Genomic DNA, 16,803 nt, shown 5'->3' on the forward strand with positions numbered 1-16,803 from the left:
TTTCCAGACTGCTCTCCACAGAGGCTATACCAATTTGTGGACTTTGAGACTTACTATAAATGAATGTAGTAATAACTGTCATTCTCTGTACACAGATTTTATTTGAAAGCTATAGCTAATAAATAACTGTACAAGGAAAAATGTCTTAATCATAGAAATGCCAAAAGACATTTTTGCATTTGAACTGTTTGTTTTTTATGTCTTTCTACAAAAAACATGAGCTCCCCATGATGAGATTTGAATTTCATGGGAAAATGACTATGTGCTCTTGTAACTGACTATAGACCGCTCATGTAAATTGTCATATTTTATTATAAATGCACATACTGAGAGATACCAATGAAACTACTACAAAAAGGATGAAGTAACTGCTTCCAGTGAATGTTTTCTAGTTATAGTAAAAAGCAAGGTTTTCTTTTTACTTTATTAAGCTAATAAGAATACACATCTTAATGGTACCTCTCAGTCAGTTGTGTGTTACCACATATGTACCCAATCACCAAGATGTCAGTAACCCTTTCCCACTTCCCATTTAACTGTCTCCCCCCTACTCTCAATTTATACCCTTACCAACAGTAAGAACTAGAGTTATTTTTTCTCCACACCATCACCAGCACTAGATATAGCTAGTCTTTTTCATTTAGGTCATTTTCACTGGTATAAAGTAGAATGTCATTTTGATTTTGATTTGCATTTTCCAAATATTAAGTTATAATGAACATTTTAAATATGTCTGTCAGTCATCCGCTAATCCTCTTAGTGAGTGTAAACTTTTCCCAATTTCCTAATGAAGTAACTTTTTTGTTAGTCAGTTCTATGCTTTCTTTATGTATCTTGGATGTTAACCCTTTGTTAGATGACTGATGTGTAAATATTTTCTCCCAGTTACTGGGATGTCTTCATTTAATGATAGTGTCCTGAAATTATCTTTCAGGATGTCCTCAGAAACTCAGTTCCACTGACAAGGGAAACAAAAAAATAACCAGATGGAATTACATCAAACTTAAGAACTTCTACACTGCAAAAGAAACTTCTGTTTTAGAGTACATTTGATGCAATAACATATACTTTGATCAAGAGCATTTAAATAAATAAGACTATGCTTCCCAAAAAGTCAGTGTAACCACTCATTTTCACTGTTAACTTTGTCAATTGGCAATACACATTAGCTAATGATTGAGTCTGCAGAAGACTGTGGGGTTGGATAATTTTACTTCATTAATGGGACCCAGTTTAATTGAACTCAAGACTCAAATCCGTTTACTTAAGTTGAGCATTGAGATACTAATGACAATTTGCAGTGGCCCACTAAGCACAAATCAAAACTAGTAATTTACTTACAAATTAGGCAGTTTTCCAAAATGCCCTCCTTTCCAAAGCAGCAATCTTAATGGGTTTTCACTTCTCCCTGAAACAAGAGATTGACATCCCTATCTCCTAGCACAATTACAGAGCTAAGTTCATATTTGATGAAATTATCATCTATATGGAACTGGTGAGATTCCTATTAGAATTTCTTCTTGGGAATCACAATATAAAAACACAATTCAAATCATAAAAACAAAATTACTATAGACTAGAATTTTAAAAATTGAAGTTATCTTCTGACTTCAGGAAACAAATAAGACACACTCTTAATTTTTCTTTATGAAATTCAGACTTTTAGTTAGCCTCCTCTAGGATTGTTGGTTAGAAACACAATGTCTACTTCCAGTCTCTGCTAATAGTTTATAGTAAAAATGACCATTTTTATATTTGAATTGTGTATTCTTTTTATCTATAGTGAAAAATGAGACATCTGTAGTGAAAAACGAGCCATACTCCTTTTTATAAATTTTAGTATGAGAGGAATTTACCATGAAAGTTGATCAGCATCTATGAAAGTGTTATATCTTACATGTATTTTATGTACCAGGTCACTTATAGAATAAAATTTAGTTTTTCTGTGCTATATTAGCTAAACATTGAATAAACTTTATCTATAACTCATAAAAGTAAGTTTGAAAACTGAATATAACTTCCAATATCTTTAGTATTCAAATTGAACATGATTTTCTTGATCCCAGAGACTAGATACCAGTCCCTGTTAAATTCATTTAGAATCATTTAAATTTTTCTTCCATAACTATTATCACAGCTGTAATCATGTATTTAGATATGAATTATTTCTCTGATGTCTGTCTATCTGCCCCATTAGAATGTGACCTCTTTGAAGGAGCCAATTGTGTCTACCTTGGCACCTTTTCTTACTTGGCACCTAAAACATACTGCCCAGCTTGACCCAGTCACTCCTAGAAGAATGGATGGATGAATAAATAAGTTGTGAACTGATAGCATAAATCGTTTAATGCTGTTTGAGATGGACAATATTTGTAATATATTTACTAAGCATTTACTCCCTAATAAGCACAGAATTTATTGTTATATGCGTTGTCTCATATAATCTAACGGAAAAAAAAATGTTGTGATTTAAGTAGTTACATTATCCCATTCTTTTGAAGATGAGACTTAGAAAGATTAAATACCTTGTCTAAAATAGTATTATTCTACTAGCTCTTCCTTTTTATCTTTGACATTATTTATAACAATGACCATATAATAAAATAAAAATTAACTGAATTCACAGTCTTGGTTCCTGTAGCAGTTTTAATTTTTATTTGATTGTTAGATAATAGATGTAAGTCTTGAGCATGACCCCTCAGTGATTAGAGTTGAAAATTCAGCAGGTATCTCTGGTTAATCTTTGAAAACCCTGCAAACTTAAATGACTATAGTAATTAGAACATAGTATCTTGAGACAAAAATGAATGTTTATTTTTCTAAAAGACAATTAGAGACGAGACCCTCAGGTTTTACAATCTAACTACAAAGGCATGAACCCCTCAGTAAAATAGCAAAATAATTAATGGTAACATCTCTGACCTACACCAAGTTCATTTTCCACAATCTCAAGAAAATGAAACGCCTAGAGCATGACTTTAATCTATTCTTGATTTTTAACCTTATATTATGCATATTGATAGCAGCTCTTGAAAGAGCTCCTGTTAGAATTCAAATGGCATGCTTTTCAGCTTGTAGATTTCCTTTATTAAGATTTTTCTCATTATAGAAACTTTGTCCCTTCTTCTACTTTCTATTTCATATGCCAGAGGTTTAAATTATTTTTCCTTATAAGTTTTAATTAGGAGCATATTATAGTAGACACATAGCATGAAATGTGTTTATGGAGATAATTATGACAATTAATATAATTATAAACAGAATTACTAAAGTGAGACGTTTTAAGAATGTGTGTTAATTGTACTATCAAGTTTTAAAAGGTCTCCTAATTAAAGAGACACTAAATAGGAAAGTATTGGTATGCTTTGTTATATGGAGAAAAAGATTTGTAAAATTTTTAAAATAGAGTTAAATTTAAGTGCACATTTATAGAGTAATTTAAAAATCCAGTAGCAGGTCATCTTGTAAAAAAATGAGGTGAAAAATAAATTGAGGGGCCAGGCAGTAGCACACATGGTTGAGTGCACATGTTACAATGCGCGAGGACCCAGGTTCAAGACCCCTGTCCCCACCTGCAGGGGGAAAGCTTTGTGAGTGATAAAGCAGGGCTGCGGTGTCTTTCTGTCTCTCTCCCTCTCTACCCACCCCTTCCCTCTGAATTTCTGGCTGTCTCTATCTAATAAAGATAAAAAAAATTGTTTAATGATAAAAAATTTAATGATAAAAAAATTTTAAAAAATATTAAAAAAAAAATAACATTCAATTGAGATTTAATTGAGATGATATATCAGATAAAGGAAAATCTTATAAAGTCATGGGCTATGCAATATAAGCAAGAGATTCTCTAAGTAATTCATGGTATTTAAGAATTTTATTGATAACCATTAACCAGTTGATATGTTTAATATATTGAAATTATCCCTGGAACTATGTCAGTATGATTTTTAATAAGCTCCCTCTTCCCCCAAAAATCCTCCTTTAAATCTTGAATATTAGCCACATTTTATGGGATTTATTCACTATCTATTATGCAGTCCTACATTCAGAAGAGGAGAGCTTATATACATAGTACCAATTAAATTAGATTTCTCTTGACAGGAACTTGAGTTTATTTGGAGGGGTTCTGCACAGAGACAAAGAATATTTTGAAAAGTTAATAAAATCATCCTCTGGAGTGTTGAAATAGAAAGATATGCCCATAACAAAATGGTTCCTATAACTGAAAATTTAAAAAAAAAATTAGATTTCTGTTCTGGTACTAGAAATTGCCCCTTAGGCCAATCCCATGTCCATGTCTAGCCTTGTGAGAGTTCTCCAGACTGCTCTCTACAGAGGTTGGACCAATTTAGATTCCCACCAGCAATGCAAAAGGGTTCCTTTCTCCCCACAGCCTCTCCAGCATTTGTTGCTGCTGTCCTTTTTGATATATACCATTCTCACAGGAGTGAGGTGGTATCTCAGTGTTGTCTTTATTTGCATTTCTCTGACAATCAGTGACCTGGAACAATTTTTCATGTGTTTGTTAGCCTTGTGGATCTCTTCTGTAGTGAATGTTCTATTCATATCCTCTGCCCATTTTTGGATGAGGTCATTTGCTTTTTTGTTGCTAAGCTTGCTGAGCTCTTTGTATATTTTGGTTATTAGTTTCTTGTCTGATGCATGGCATATGAAGATCTCCCATTCTGTGAGGGACCTCCTTGTTTGTGTGATAGTTTCTTTGGCTGTGCAGAAACTTTTCAATTTGTTGTAGTCCCATTGATTTGTTTCTGCTTTAGTCTTCCTTACAGCTGGGTTTGTATTATCAAAGATGTCCTTGAGGTGTAGGTAGGAAAGTGTTCCACCAATGTTTTCCTCTATTTGATAGTTTCTGGTCTAACATCTATGTCCTTGATCCATTTGGAGTTGATTTTTGTTTCTGGTGAGATAAAGTGGTTCATTTTCATTCTTCTGCATGTTTCGACCCAGTTTCCCCAGCACCATTCATTGAAGAGAGGATCCTTCCTCCATTTAATATTTTGGGGCCCCTTATAAAAGATTAGATGTCCAGAGGTGAGGGGGTTTAGTTTTGGGCTTTCAATTCTGTTCCACTGGTGTGTGTGCCTATTTTTGTTTCAGTACGAGGCTGTTTTGATGATGATGGCCTTATAATATAGTTTGAGATCTGGGAGTGTGATGCCTCCATTTCTGTTTCTTTTCTTCAAGATTGTTTTGGCAATTCTGGGTGTTTTCTGGTTCCAGATAAATGATTGCAGTTTTTGTTCTAGTCTCTTACAGAAGCTTGGTGGAACTTTGATGGCTATTGCGTTAAATTTGTATATGGCTCTAGGGAGTATGTTCATTTCGATAATCCATGAGCATGGAATGTCTTTCCATTTCTTGGTATTATTTTCTATTTCCTTGAATAGTGACTCATAGTTTTCAGTATACAAGTCTTTCGCTTCTTTGGTCAGGTTTATTCCTAGGTATTTTATTGATTTTTCTGCAACAGTGAATGGGAGTGATTTCTGGATATCTTCTTCTTCAGGTTTAGTGTTTGCATAAAGAAATGCCACTGATTTTTGTACACTGATTTTGTAGCCTGGCACCTTGCTATATTGCTTAATAACTTCCAGTAGTTTTCTGCTGGATTCTTTAGGTTTTTCTATGTATTTCATCTGCAAATAGTGAGAGCTTGACTTCTTCCTTTTCAATCTGTATTCCTTTGATTTCTTTCTCTTGCCTGATTGCTATGGCAAGAACTTCCAATACTACGTTGAAGAGTAATGGTGATAATGGACAGCCCTGTCTAGTCCCTTATCTGAGGGGGAATGCTTTCAGCTTCTGTTTATTATTATGTTGGCTGTAGGTTTGTTATATATGGACTCCACTATCTTGAGGAATTTCCCATCTATTCCCATTTTTTGTAGTGTTTTGAGCATGAATGGGTGTTGAATTTTGTCAAAGGCTTTTTCTGCATCTATTGAGATAATCATGTTGTGGTTTTTGGTTTTGCTTTTATTGATGTGGTGAATCACATTGATTGACTTACGTATGTTGAACCAGCCTTGCATTCCTGGGATAAATCCCACTTGGTCGTGATGAACAATCTTTTTGATATACTGTTATATCTGGTTGGCCAGGATCTTGGTTAATATTTTAGCATCTATGTTCATATGTTCATAGAAATATTGGTCTGTAGTTTTGCTTTTTTGTTGTGTCCGTATCTGCTTTTGTGATGTTGGCTTCATAGAAGGTGGAAGGGAGTTTTCCTGGAGGCTTCCCCCCCCTTTTGTTGCCCTTGTTGTTTATCATTATTGTTAGTATTTATTGTTGTTGCTGTCATTGTTGTTGGATAGGACAGAGAGAAATCGAGAAAGAAGGAGAAAATAGAGAGGGAGAAAGACAGACACCTGCAGACCTGCTTCACTGCTTGGGAAGTAACCCTCCTGCAGGTGGGGATCTGGGGCCTCGAACTGGGATCCTTGGGACTGTCCTTGTGCTTTGCGCCATGTACACTTAACTTGCTGCACTACCACCCGGCCCACTACATTGTGGATTTAAAAGGCCCCACAGAACCACTCAGAGTTTAAAAGGGGGGACTCTGAATTGCCATTTAGAGCTGGAGAAGCCACAGGATCCTAAGCAAACCCCAGGAGGTTGTTTAGAGGAACTAGGGAACTGAAAATTGTACCATTGTGGCATCAGGGAAGTCTATAAAACTCTAAGGTGTCCTAGCTGCCAGAGGTTTAGGTGACTTCTATGCAGGAAAAGTGATATTGAACTTACTGTATAGTTCCTACTTTCAGGAATTGATCTGGGAGGAGAAGGAAGTCTAGAATGCCTTCACAACCCCCACTAGCCATTCCCCAATACTAGGACCTTAAGGAAAATAAAGTGCCATAATTCCATACCACTTCTTCGATACTCCTATCTTCCCTCTGCAACTCACATACAAAGCAAAACACAGCACCACCTGCATACCAACAGCAGGAATCAATATAGATGGGTAAAACTAGGAAAATGCTAGTCTCCAACATCAAAATGAGGAAATTTAATGAGGTAAATCTGGAAAAGCTATCAGAGAAAGACTTTAGGGAATACACTGTCACATAATTTGAAGAAATACAAAATTCTCAATGTAATGTAGAAAAAAATGGATTGGGAGTCAGGCGGTAGCACAGCGGGTTAAGCGCACATGGCGCCAAGCACAAGGACCGGTACAAGGATCCCGGTTCAAGCCCCTGGCTCCCCACCTGCAGGGGAGTTGCTTCACAAGCGGTGTAGCAAGTCAGCAGGTGTCTATCTTTCTCTCCTCTTCTCTGTCTTCCCCTCCTCTCTCCATTTCTCTCTGTTCTACCCAACAATGATGACATCAATAACAACAACAACAATACAAAAAAAAAGGACAACAAAGAGGGGAAATGAATAAATAATTGTTGTATGCTTTACATTGGGTAGTTCTCCCCCGCCAAGAGAATTGAATCAGTCCAGTTAGTTTCGCGGGCCCGCTTGGCCCCGCCCCAAGGAACCCCACCAGAGTTCCAGAGTTGAAGAGGAGGGAGTGCTTGCGCCGCCACAAAGAGACAGCAGAGTTCTGTTTGGTGATTAGTTTGGTTTAGTTTATGAATCGTTGTTCCTGAATAAAGAAATACAGCTTCTCTGCCCAGCCATTGTCTCTGGTCGTCTCTGTTACCCGCCGGTGAAGCTAGCCCGGCCAGCTAGAGCCTCTGAAAAATTTTAACAACAAAAGGCGCCCACGTGGACCTGACCTGCGCATCTCTCAGATAAGTAAAGACAATTTGGCTACCTATGCACTATGGCCTTCTCTTCTTCTTGTGAAGAGATCTCCAAAGCCCTCTGCTCTTTCTTCATGAGACTGTTTTGCTGTTTCTGGAACATTTATCTCTGGACCACTCTGTGGTTTCCACTCGCTCGGGCGAACTCAGAACAGCCAGCAAAAATAGCCAGCGGGCGGGAGGCGAGGCGCGGAGCTGCTGTTTCCACCTGGTTAAATAGCCAGCCAGCCGGCTGCACCCAGACAACCCCGCTCACCACGCCTGCAGCCCCGCAGCCCGCAGGAGGCTGACGCCAGCACGCAGGAGCCTGATGCCAACATGCTGGAGCCCGATGCCAACACTCTGGAGCCTGACGCCAGCACACAGGAGCCCGATGCCACCACGCAGAAGCCCGATGCCAGCACACAGGAGCCCGATGCCACCACGCAGGAGCCCGATGCCACCACACAGGAGCCCAATGCCAGCACGCAGGCCAGCCCACAGGAGCCAGCTCTCCACTGCGTGGCGCAGGGCACTGGACGCGTGATCCCTCCACGCTGCTTGGCCACTGTGAGCAGGGCAGCAAACATGGCAGGGCCATGGGGCAGGGCCGCGGCGGCCTATCTTGGCTGCCACCCCTGGGCACCTAGGCCCACAACTTCTACAAAGATGGCCTGCCTGCCCTCTTGCTATGAATTCTGGAACGATCCCGGAACTCCCGGACCCCCAGGCTCCCTGCCGAAACTGGGCACACGAGATCTCCAGCTGCCGGTCCAGTCTGAAGGCAGACAAGCTGGAGTACGCAGAGATTTGTGCAGAGATCGCAACCTGCAATTCCTAGAAGTAAAGCTGCGTGGGAAGCCACCTCCGGATGGTGAACCCCCCCCCCAACAACTAAGACAGTACAGATTTAAATTCGTGTTTAAAATGACATGTCTTCGTAACAAAGGTTTCTCTCCTTGTGTATTAATGACCATGTTTATGTGTATGTTTAAAGTTTGGTAAACAGTAACTTTAAGGCTAAATCTTTACTAGTCAAAGTTAAATGAAAAAGGTTTTCAACGTAATTCTCATAAAGATAAAAATTAACTTACATTTAAAGTCTGAGGTAAAAATTAGTTAACAATCAATATATTTTAACTAAGTTGGTCTAAACAAAAGGTTAAATAGACTTGTTGATATGTAAAACTCTTCATTACCTTCTCTATTAGAAATGCTAGATCGCACAATGGCTATGCTAATTATTCTCATGCCTGAGGTTTCCTTTCCTGACTGCACCTTGAATGGGTGTAACAAAAGGTTAAAAGACGTTGTTGATATGTAAAAGTCTCAAATTCCTTCTCTATTAGAAATATGCTAATAACAAGTTTTGTTTCATAGTAAGTAAATTGCAGCCAGCTGCCTTTGGGACTCTAGGCTGTTCTCCGCCCCCATGCAAATGCCCGTCAAGGCAAGTACGCCCCCCAGAGGCAAGAAATGTTTTTTTAAGCTGATAAAGTTTTGCCCACAGAGGCAAAAAATGGCCGGCCCCCTCAGGCCTTCCCTTGGCAGCACACTGGTTCTTGTTACTTGCTTACATGTTTCTCCATGTTGGTGCCAGTTTCTTTTTTTAAAAAATGCCTGTATGATAGAGGTTTCTGTTCACCCCACACCCTTGATACTGTAGTCATTTAGTTAAAAAGAAAGGGGGGAATTGTTGTATGCTTTACATTGGGTAGTTCTCCCCCGCCAAGAGAATTGGATCAGTCCAGTTAGTTTCGCGGGCCCGCTTGGCCCCGCCCCAAGGAACCCCGCCAGAGTTCCAGAGTTGAAGAGGAGGGAGTGCTTGCGCCGCCGCAAAGAGACAGCAGAGTTCTGTTTGGTGATTAGTTTGGTTTAGTTTACGAATCGTTGTTCCTGAATAAAGAAATACAGCTTCTCTGCCCAGCCGTTGTCTCTGGTCGTCTCTGTTACCCGCCCGTGAAGCTAGCCTGGCCAGCTAGAGCGTCCGAAAAATTTTAACAACAAATAAATATTTAAAAAAAGAAAGAAAAAGAAAAAATTGATTAAGAAAGAAATACGTAATCTTAGAGATTCACTTGATAGGAAAATAGAAAACTTGAAAACAGAGTTACAGGTTATGATGGATATTTTTAATGCATTCCACTCTCAAATAGCAAATTTAGAAAGTAAGTAGACTTACTCATATAAAAGAGAGAACATTGAAAATAGAGGACAAATTGGTCATACTTTTTGACTTCAAACTAGGAGGGGGAAAAAAGTTTAGGAAAAATTAACTCTTTGAGATATTGAAGAATCCATCAGAAAAATAAATACTAGAATTATAGGAGTCTCAGAAGGGGATGAGAGAAAGAAGGGAGCTGAAGCCATATCCAAATAAATAATAGCAGAAGTTTTTCTAAATCTGAGATATCGTCAGGTTATAAATATTTGGGAAGCAGAGAGAACTCCAAAGCTCCTAAACCCAAATAGACCTGTACCAAGACACATCATTATAATACTATCAAAAGTCAAAGATGTAGAAAAAAAATTTCCCAGCTGCCAGGAAAAAGAAAATGTCTAATAAAGGCACTGTAGTTAGACTGACATCAGATTTTTTCTGCAGGAATCATAGATATCAGGAGAGAGTGGAGGAAAAAAAGGAGAGAGTGGAGTGTTATATCCAAGATTTTAAAAGACAACAACTACCAGCCACACATATTTTATCCTGAAAGGCTATCATTAACATATGAAGGAGTAAAACAGTACCAGACACACAAAAATGAAAGAAGTTTGCTATTACCAGATCTGTCTTGCAAGAATTATTGAAAGGAGTGCCGCAGAAAAGAAACAAGGAAAACTATCTGTCAACAGCTGATATACAGTAAAACATACCTAGAAACACAAGCTATAGAAATAACAGACAACTTTAAAGTATGAAAAGGGAAGAAGAAATGTATAGATGGTGAAAAGACTCTGCTAGATTTATTTTTATATACACATAATAAATTATATACATCATATACTATGTACTTGCCTACAGTCATCTGTCTTCTTAAATGATGTCATATCATTTTCTCTCTAGTACTTTTAAATATTTCTTATATCTGTTTTTTATTTTCTCTTCCTTATCATATATGATACTAAGAGGTCCTTTAATTTGTTATTTATGTTTAATAACTCTTGTTTCTATAATTTATATCTCTCACCAATGACCTGCATTTCTCTGAAAGACAACCACTGGATGATTTTGTTCATATGTGCAATATAAAGAACTGAAACACATGAGCTTGTTAAAGGGGGTGGGGGAGTAGTCAGGTTGTCACTAGGACTTTGGGAGAACAATGGTGGTTATCCTTGAGGGGAGGGGAAATGTTGGGAGGAAACAGGGCACAGAACAGTTGTGGTGGGTGCTGTGTGGAGCTATATTCCTATAATCTTTTATAAACTATTATTAAATCACTAAAAAATATAAATAAGATAATATGCAGTTCTTGCAAGTTCTGTGAGAGAAAGATTATGGGAGTGCCATTGTTGGGAGGCTATACAAGACCTCCAAACACTATCTACCTACATGCATTACTTTGCCTTCAGATATATGTGACCAGTAGTTCATTTCATGTACAAATGTAGAAATACTTGAGACCTAGATCTTAAAATTTTAAGACTTTCTACATGTAGGCATTGCTATAGTTACTTTAAAAGGAGACTAACTGCAGTCTTAGTCTGTTAGAAAAAAACTAACTGCAGTCATAAAGAATCTACAGTCCTATTCCAATCAGTAGTTCATTGGACAACCTTTATTGGTATTCAGTGCCCACTTCCTTTCATCTAGTGCCTCCTCCGGTGACCTTGAGACTTCCACTGGGACTTAAGAGGGAAAAAAGAGAGTGGAAGATTACACAGAAAAATATTAGAGGCCAGGAAGTGTCTTATACCTGTCACATTCTACTTCTGGGTAATGCCATTAACCAGAACATGTGACCTGTGTATCTGTAGAGAAAGCTCACAAATGTAATACAGCAGGGTGGCTGAAGAAAAGGAGAGTGGGTTTGATGAACACACATACCTCATCTTAGAGAGGGTTCCCTGGTTTCTCTCTTTCTCCCCCAAATTTACAGACCCTGTTAAGTGTGAGATTTAATTTTTTTAAAGAGTTGTTTTGTTTCGCATGGATAGTTTCACGTATGAAAGGGTAGGAGAGTGAGGGAAAAGGGTGCTAGATCACCACTATGATATATGCAGCACCAGGGATCAAACCAGGAGTTTCAGGTTTGCAAATCCTCTGCTCAGCCTGTTGAGTTATTTCCCTAGATGCTTAATTAGCAAATTCAGAATAGGCACTTTTAGCATTTTAAGGTTCATTTCTGCGTGACTCTAGTCAATCTTTCCAGCTAAGTTGGTCATTTTCTCACTCACCGTCTCCTTTCCCTATTCTGTGTCTTTAATCAGGCATTTTCTTCTGCCTGGGGTAGCTCACAGCTCTTATTCTTGAAATCTTACCAGTCATTCAAAGTCCATTCAAGAGGCTATTTATTCTCCATTTCCAGTTTATCTTGTGCTTTAGCTCTGCTGTCACCAACTTCTAGACTCCTCAGGATAAGCAATATGCCTTTTATCTATTTTATTTAGTAACCGCCTCTAGGAAGGGCCCAAGAGAATGCTCAATCAAGTCTTTAATCAAAAGAATTGAATAGTAAGAGAAAATAAGGTGTTTTAATAAATTTTCTTTCTTTTTTAGGAAAAATATATATAGTGGTGGTGATTCTCAAATGATAACATAAGAAATCACTTGGGGCAACTTGTTGAAAGTATAGGTATCTGCCTCACCTCCCTCACTCCCACCAATATTCTTTGTTGTTGTTGTTGTTGTTTTTAATTTCTTTATTTGTGGACTAATGGTTTACAGTCAATAGTAAAATACAATAGTTTGTACATAACATTTCTCAGTTTACCACTTAACAATTCAACCCCCACTAGGTTCTCTGCCATCATGCCCCAGGACTTGAACCCCCCCCCAATCTTTTAGTTCTTTTACTTTGGTGTTATACACCAAGATTCTAATTCTAGATTTTTTTATATTTATTTATTTAGTTTCCTTTTTGTTGCCCTCATTTTTTATTGTTGTAGTTGTTATTGCTGTTGTTACTGATGGCATCATTGTTAGATAGGACAGGGAGAAATGGAGCAAGGAGGGGAAGACGGGGGAAAGAAAGACACCTACAGACCTGCTTCACCGCCTGTGAAGTGACTCCCCTGCAGGTAGGGATCTGGGGGCTCGAACCGGGAACCGGGATCTTTCCGCAGGTCCTTGTGCTTTGCAGCACGTGCGCTTAACCCGCTGCGCTACCTCCCAACTCCCAGATTTTTTATTTAAAAAATACTTTACACCAGGAGAGGAGTGCAGCATTATATATGCATGAAACTGCTAAAGGATCTTCCTGGCCCATTTTAAATTTTACCCCCCCAAAAAAAATTATATATGGGGTTGGGGAGGAGAGGCACCTCAGCACTATTCAACCATTCATGGAGCTTCCCCCAGTGATCTACAGTGTTCCCATGTGGTGATAAAGCTTGAACCTAGGGATTCATGCACAGTAAAGTGTATGCTCTACTGGGTGAGCTATCGTCTACATTTTTATGTTGAGTCTCAGTACATTGCCATTTTTAGTAAGTGTTCCTGGAGCCAAATTCCTTTGAGAAATATGGCAGCATGCTTTTTATCACTCCACCTACTCATAGACTGTTGTTTCTTTCCATTAACAAAACAGATCAGTTCATCAACAGAGGAGCAGGTAGTGTGCGAAACCATAAAAGTCAAGATGTTTGTCACATCGCATTTGGATCCAAAGTTCTTGGACCACCTCCCCTCTCCAGCAGAAGGAACAACCTGAGGATATCCAATGAGGTGGGAGCGAGATTTGAAGTGTGTAGATGATCATGAATGGCATATTAAGGCAAGAGCTTGTTCCCACTGTAGGAGAAAGAAGAGAGAGATGATGCATGTCAAATGCAGAAGGCTTGCCTAAATTTGGAACAGAAATTCTAGTTTTTAAAAGGCTTCAAAAGTGTTTCCTTTTGTCATCTCAGCATAATTAACATTTTTGAGTATTCTTTTCATTAAATATGTTCACAGAACTTAAAGGGAGATAGATGTGAGTACATTTTATGGTCGCTTTCAAAAAGAAATTGGATCACCACCAGACACCTTGCAGTGAACAGATTCTCAAATGTTATATTTTTATTTTTAATTTCCTCTGAGTTTCTGACATACATAGATATTTTCAATTTAACTCCTACCTACTAAAGATGGAGTATAGCAAATAAGTATAGTTAAGTCTTTGTGTGTAGGAGACTTGCTAGTCTTTTGTTTTGCCCCACATTTTTCGCCTCCCATTTCTTTCTGAGTTTCTACCATAATTTCCTTTTCCACCATTTTTTTTTACCTTCTCTTTTCCTCTTGTGTTTCCCTCACTTTATTTGGCAAAAATTACCCCTTTGATGTAGATTCTTATAGGAAATAAATATGATGTCTGTGTTTTAAAATATATAGATTATTCCTCTTCCCTGTAGACAATAAGATCCGTTGGGTCCAAAAATAATTCATCATGCCAGCAACCCACAGTGGAGAAGTATGTTAATTGCACAGAAATGTCAGCCTCACTGATATCTGAGTCTGAAGAGCAAGGGGATAAAGAAAATATTCGCCAAATAAAGCAGACTGTACCTATTCATGGTAAGAAAGAGTCAGGCATAGAGATTAATAGCTAGTGAAAACAGTAAGAATTATTCTCATTAAGATAAATCTGAAGTTTTAGCCTTGAATAGATCTTAATTTCATTGTATTATTACTTAAAAATGAAGAGGGTGGTGGATATTGAATTACATTAGAATTCTTATACATGCATTATCTCCTGAAACCTGTCATTCTTTTTATTCTGTTTTTAATTTAATTGTGTGTTTTTCTTTATTGCCACTACAGTTATCACTGAGACTTGGTGCCTGCATGGGAAGTGCACCACTCCAGACAACCATTTTATTTTTTTCCCTTTTATTGTTTATTATTTTTTATTAGGTATGACAGAAAAATTGAAAGGAGTTAGGGAGTGTTAGAGAGAGATGAAAGACCCTTGAAGTAGTACTGCTTCACCACTTGTGGTGCTTCCCCATTGCAGATAGGGAACAGGGGCTGGAACCCTGGGTCTTGTGCACTGTAACGTCTGAACTCAACCAGATGAACCACTACCTGGCTTCCTATTTCTAATTGTTACTGGGCCCTGAGATTTTACTTGATGATGGCTAATTAGGGAGTAATATTGCACTCTGTGTTTTGAAAATTAAGTGTGCATTTTTAAAGCTTTCATAGCATTTTTTAAAAATCTCTTCCATTTGTGAAATGCTTTTCAGTTTCTCTCACTGGCATAAAAGTGACTCTGTGGTTGAAGATAAAAGACTTTTTTACCATTTTTTTAGACTTGACAGTGCAAGGCTAACAGAAAAAAATCAATTTTTTCACTATCACCAGCCTGGCTTTCAAAAGAGTTGAATCAAGAAGGTATTTGAACTCATTTTCATTGATTGAGAAACGATCACTATTACAGACTGTACATCCCAAGGAGTAGAAAGTTTACATAGGAAACTGAATAACATAGATATGAAGTCCTCTCTCTACAACTATCTGCAAGACAAATTTTTTTAAACCCTGCATATCTCAGTTTCTCATCTGTAAAATGGCACTGATAGAAGTAAAAATAACAACTGTCTCAAGGAGTCCTTGTAAGGACTCAATAAGAAAGATCAGTTAAGCACATTATCCTATACCATGATATTAGACATTCAGTAATTGAGGGACTGGGTGGTGGTGCACCTGGTTGAGAGCACATGTTACAATACACAAGGACGCAGGTTCGAGCCACCAGTGCACACCTGCAAAGGGAAAGCTTTGCGAGTGGTGAAGTAGTGTTGCAGGTGTCTCTCTGCCTTCCTCTCTCACTATCACTCCCTTCCCTCTCAATTTCTGACTGTCTCTATCCAATAAATAAATAAAGATAATAAAACATGTTTTAAAAAGACATTCATACATTGTTATGCATTCTGAATATTTTTTTAATTTATTATCATCTGAATTATACTTAGAATTTTTTTTAGGTTTATTCTCAGTTTTCTAGGGTCCTTTTGCATAGTGCTAAGTTCTTGTTGAATAAAAATGAGCTTTACTTTCTCTTTCAAAGCAAGAATTGTTTTTCTCTGTGGTCAGTTTCATTTTTCATAATCATGTTGCATATTAACGTTAATCAAATTATAAGTGGTTCTCTGTAAGGTTAAATTACATAAAAATTTTAGTGACATGGAAGATCTGTAGCAGTCCTACTATTGGAGTAGGAGTAAACACCATTTCCTAAGAAGGAATAAGTTGTGCTTTTGATAGAATTTAACTTTATGTCAGAATGATGCATGAGCATTCTCATTATACTTATAATTGTATTTACTAAGTTATTTCAAATCATATAGTTCTTTCTGTTCTGGCTTTTTGTTTTCTAATATGAAAATGTACAGCCAATCCGCATATTATGCATCCACATCCCCCTCAAGAACCATCAACAGATAAGAATAATAACAGGAGAAGATTACGGTTAAAAAGCACCAACAGAGAAAGGACAGAGACACCCAGCGGTATGGCACTAATTCAGTACTATCTTCTGTCTATATAGTATTCAGAGCAATGGGATCTCTTTATGCAGGTTGTAAATTTCAGAGGATTATAAGGCAATTCATTTAAAATATAAATATCTGTTCTACAGGGATTATGGAAATCAAATTTTCTGCAAAAGAATTGCTCTAGAGCCCTAACAGAGATTTGCTGGATTAGACAGAGCCACAGAAATAAAGAATTTCTATTTTTACACTCAAGGACTAAATAAGCTTAAATTATTATCTTTTTTAGTGGCCCAGATTTGTTAGAGGAAGTTCCTACCTGAAGACTTCACTGAAATTGGATTTAGCTCTTAATTTTTCATGTTTCATGTATGTCTCCAATTTATAAATCCAGCCCTTTTCAGATTGTGTTTTT

The 16,803-nt window shown here is 37.7% G+C and overlaps 1 protein-coding gene across 10 annotated transcripts in view; it reads left to right on the top strand.

Annotated features, from left to right (window-relative positions):
- The window catches only part of CFAP20DC (CFAP20 domain containing), a 307,663-nt gene that overhangs the window by 153,940 nt on the left and 136,920 nt on the right, over nucleotides 1–16,803 (top strand). For 5 of the 10 annotated variants that reach the window (XM_060203003.1, XM_060203000.1, XM_060203002.1 and 2 more), the window contains exons 8-10: nucleotides 13,505–13,641; nucleotides 14,307–14,469; nucleotides 16,290–16,406. The exons of 1 other annotated variant lie outside the window; for it this stretch is intronic. In XM_060203003.1, coding sequence (XP_060058986.1) covers nucleotides 13,505–13,641; nucleotides 14,307–14,469; nucleotides 16,290–16,406 — 417 coding nt within the window. The remainder of the gene's footprint in view (nucleotides 1–13,504; nucleotides 13,642–14,306; nucleotides 14,470–16,289; nucleotides 16,407–16,803) is intronic. 4 more of the 10 variants (XM_060203008.1, XM_060203006.1, XM_060203007.1 and 1 more) reach the window with 2 other exon arrangements.

Source organism: Erinaceus europaeus, chromosome 12, assembly GCF_950295315.1.
Source record: "Erinaceus europaeus chromosome 12, mEriEur2.1, whole genome shotgun sequence".
NCBI lineage: Eukaryota > Metazoa > Chordata > Mammalia > Eulipotyphla > Erinaceidae > Erinaceus > Erinaceus europaeus.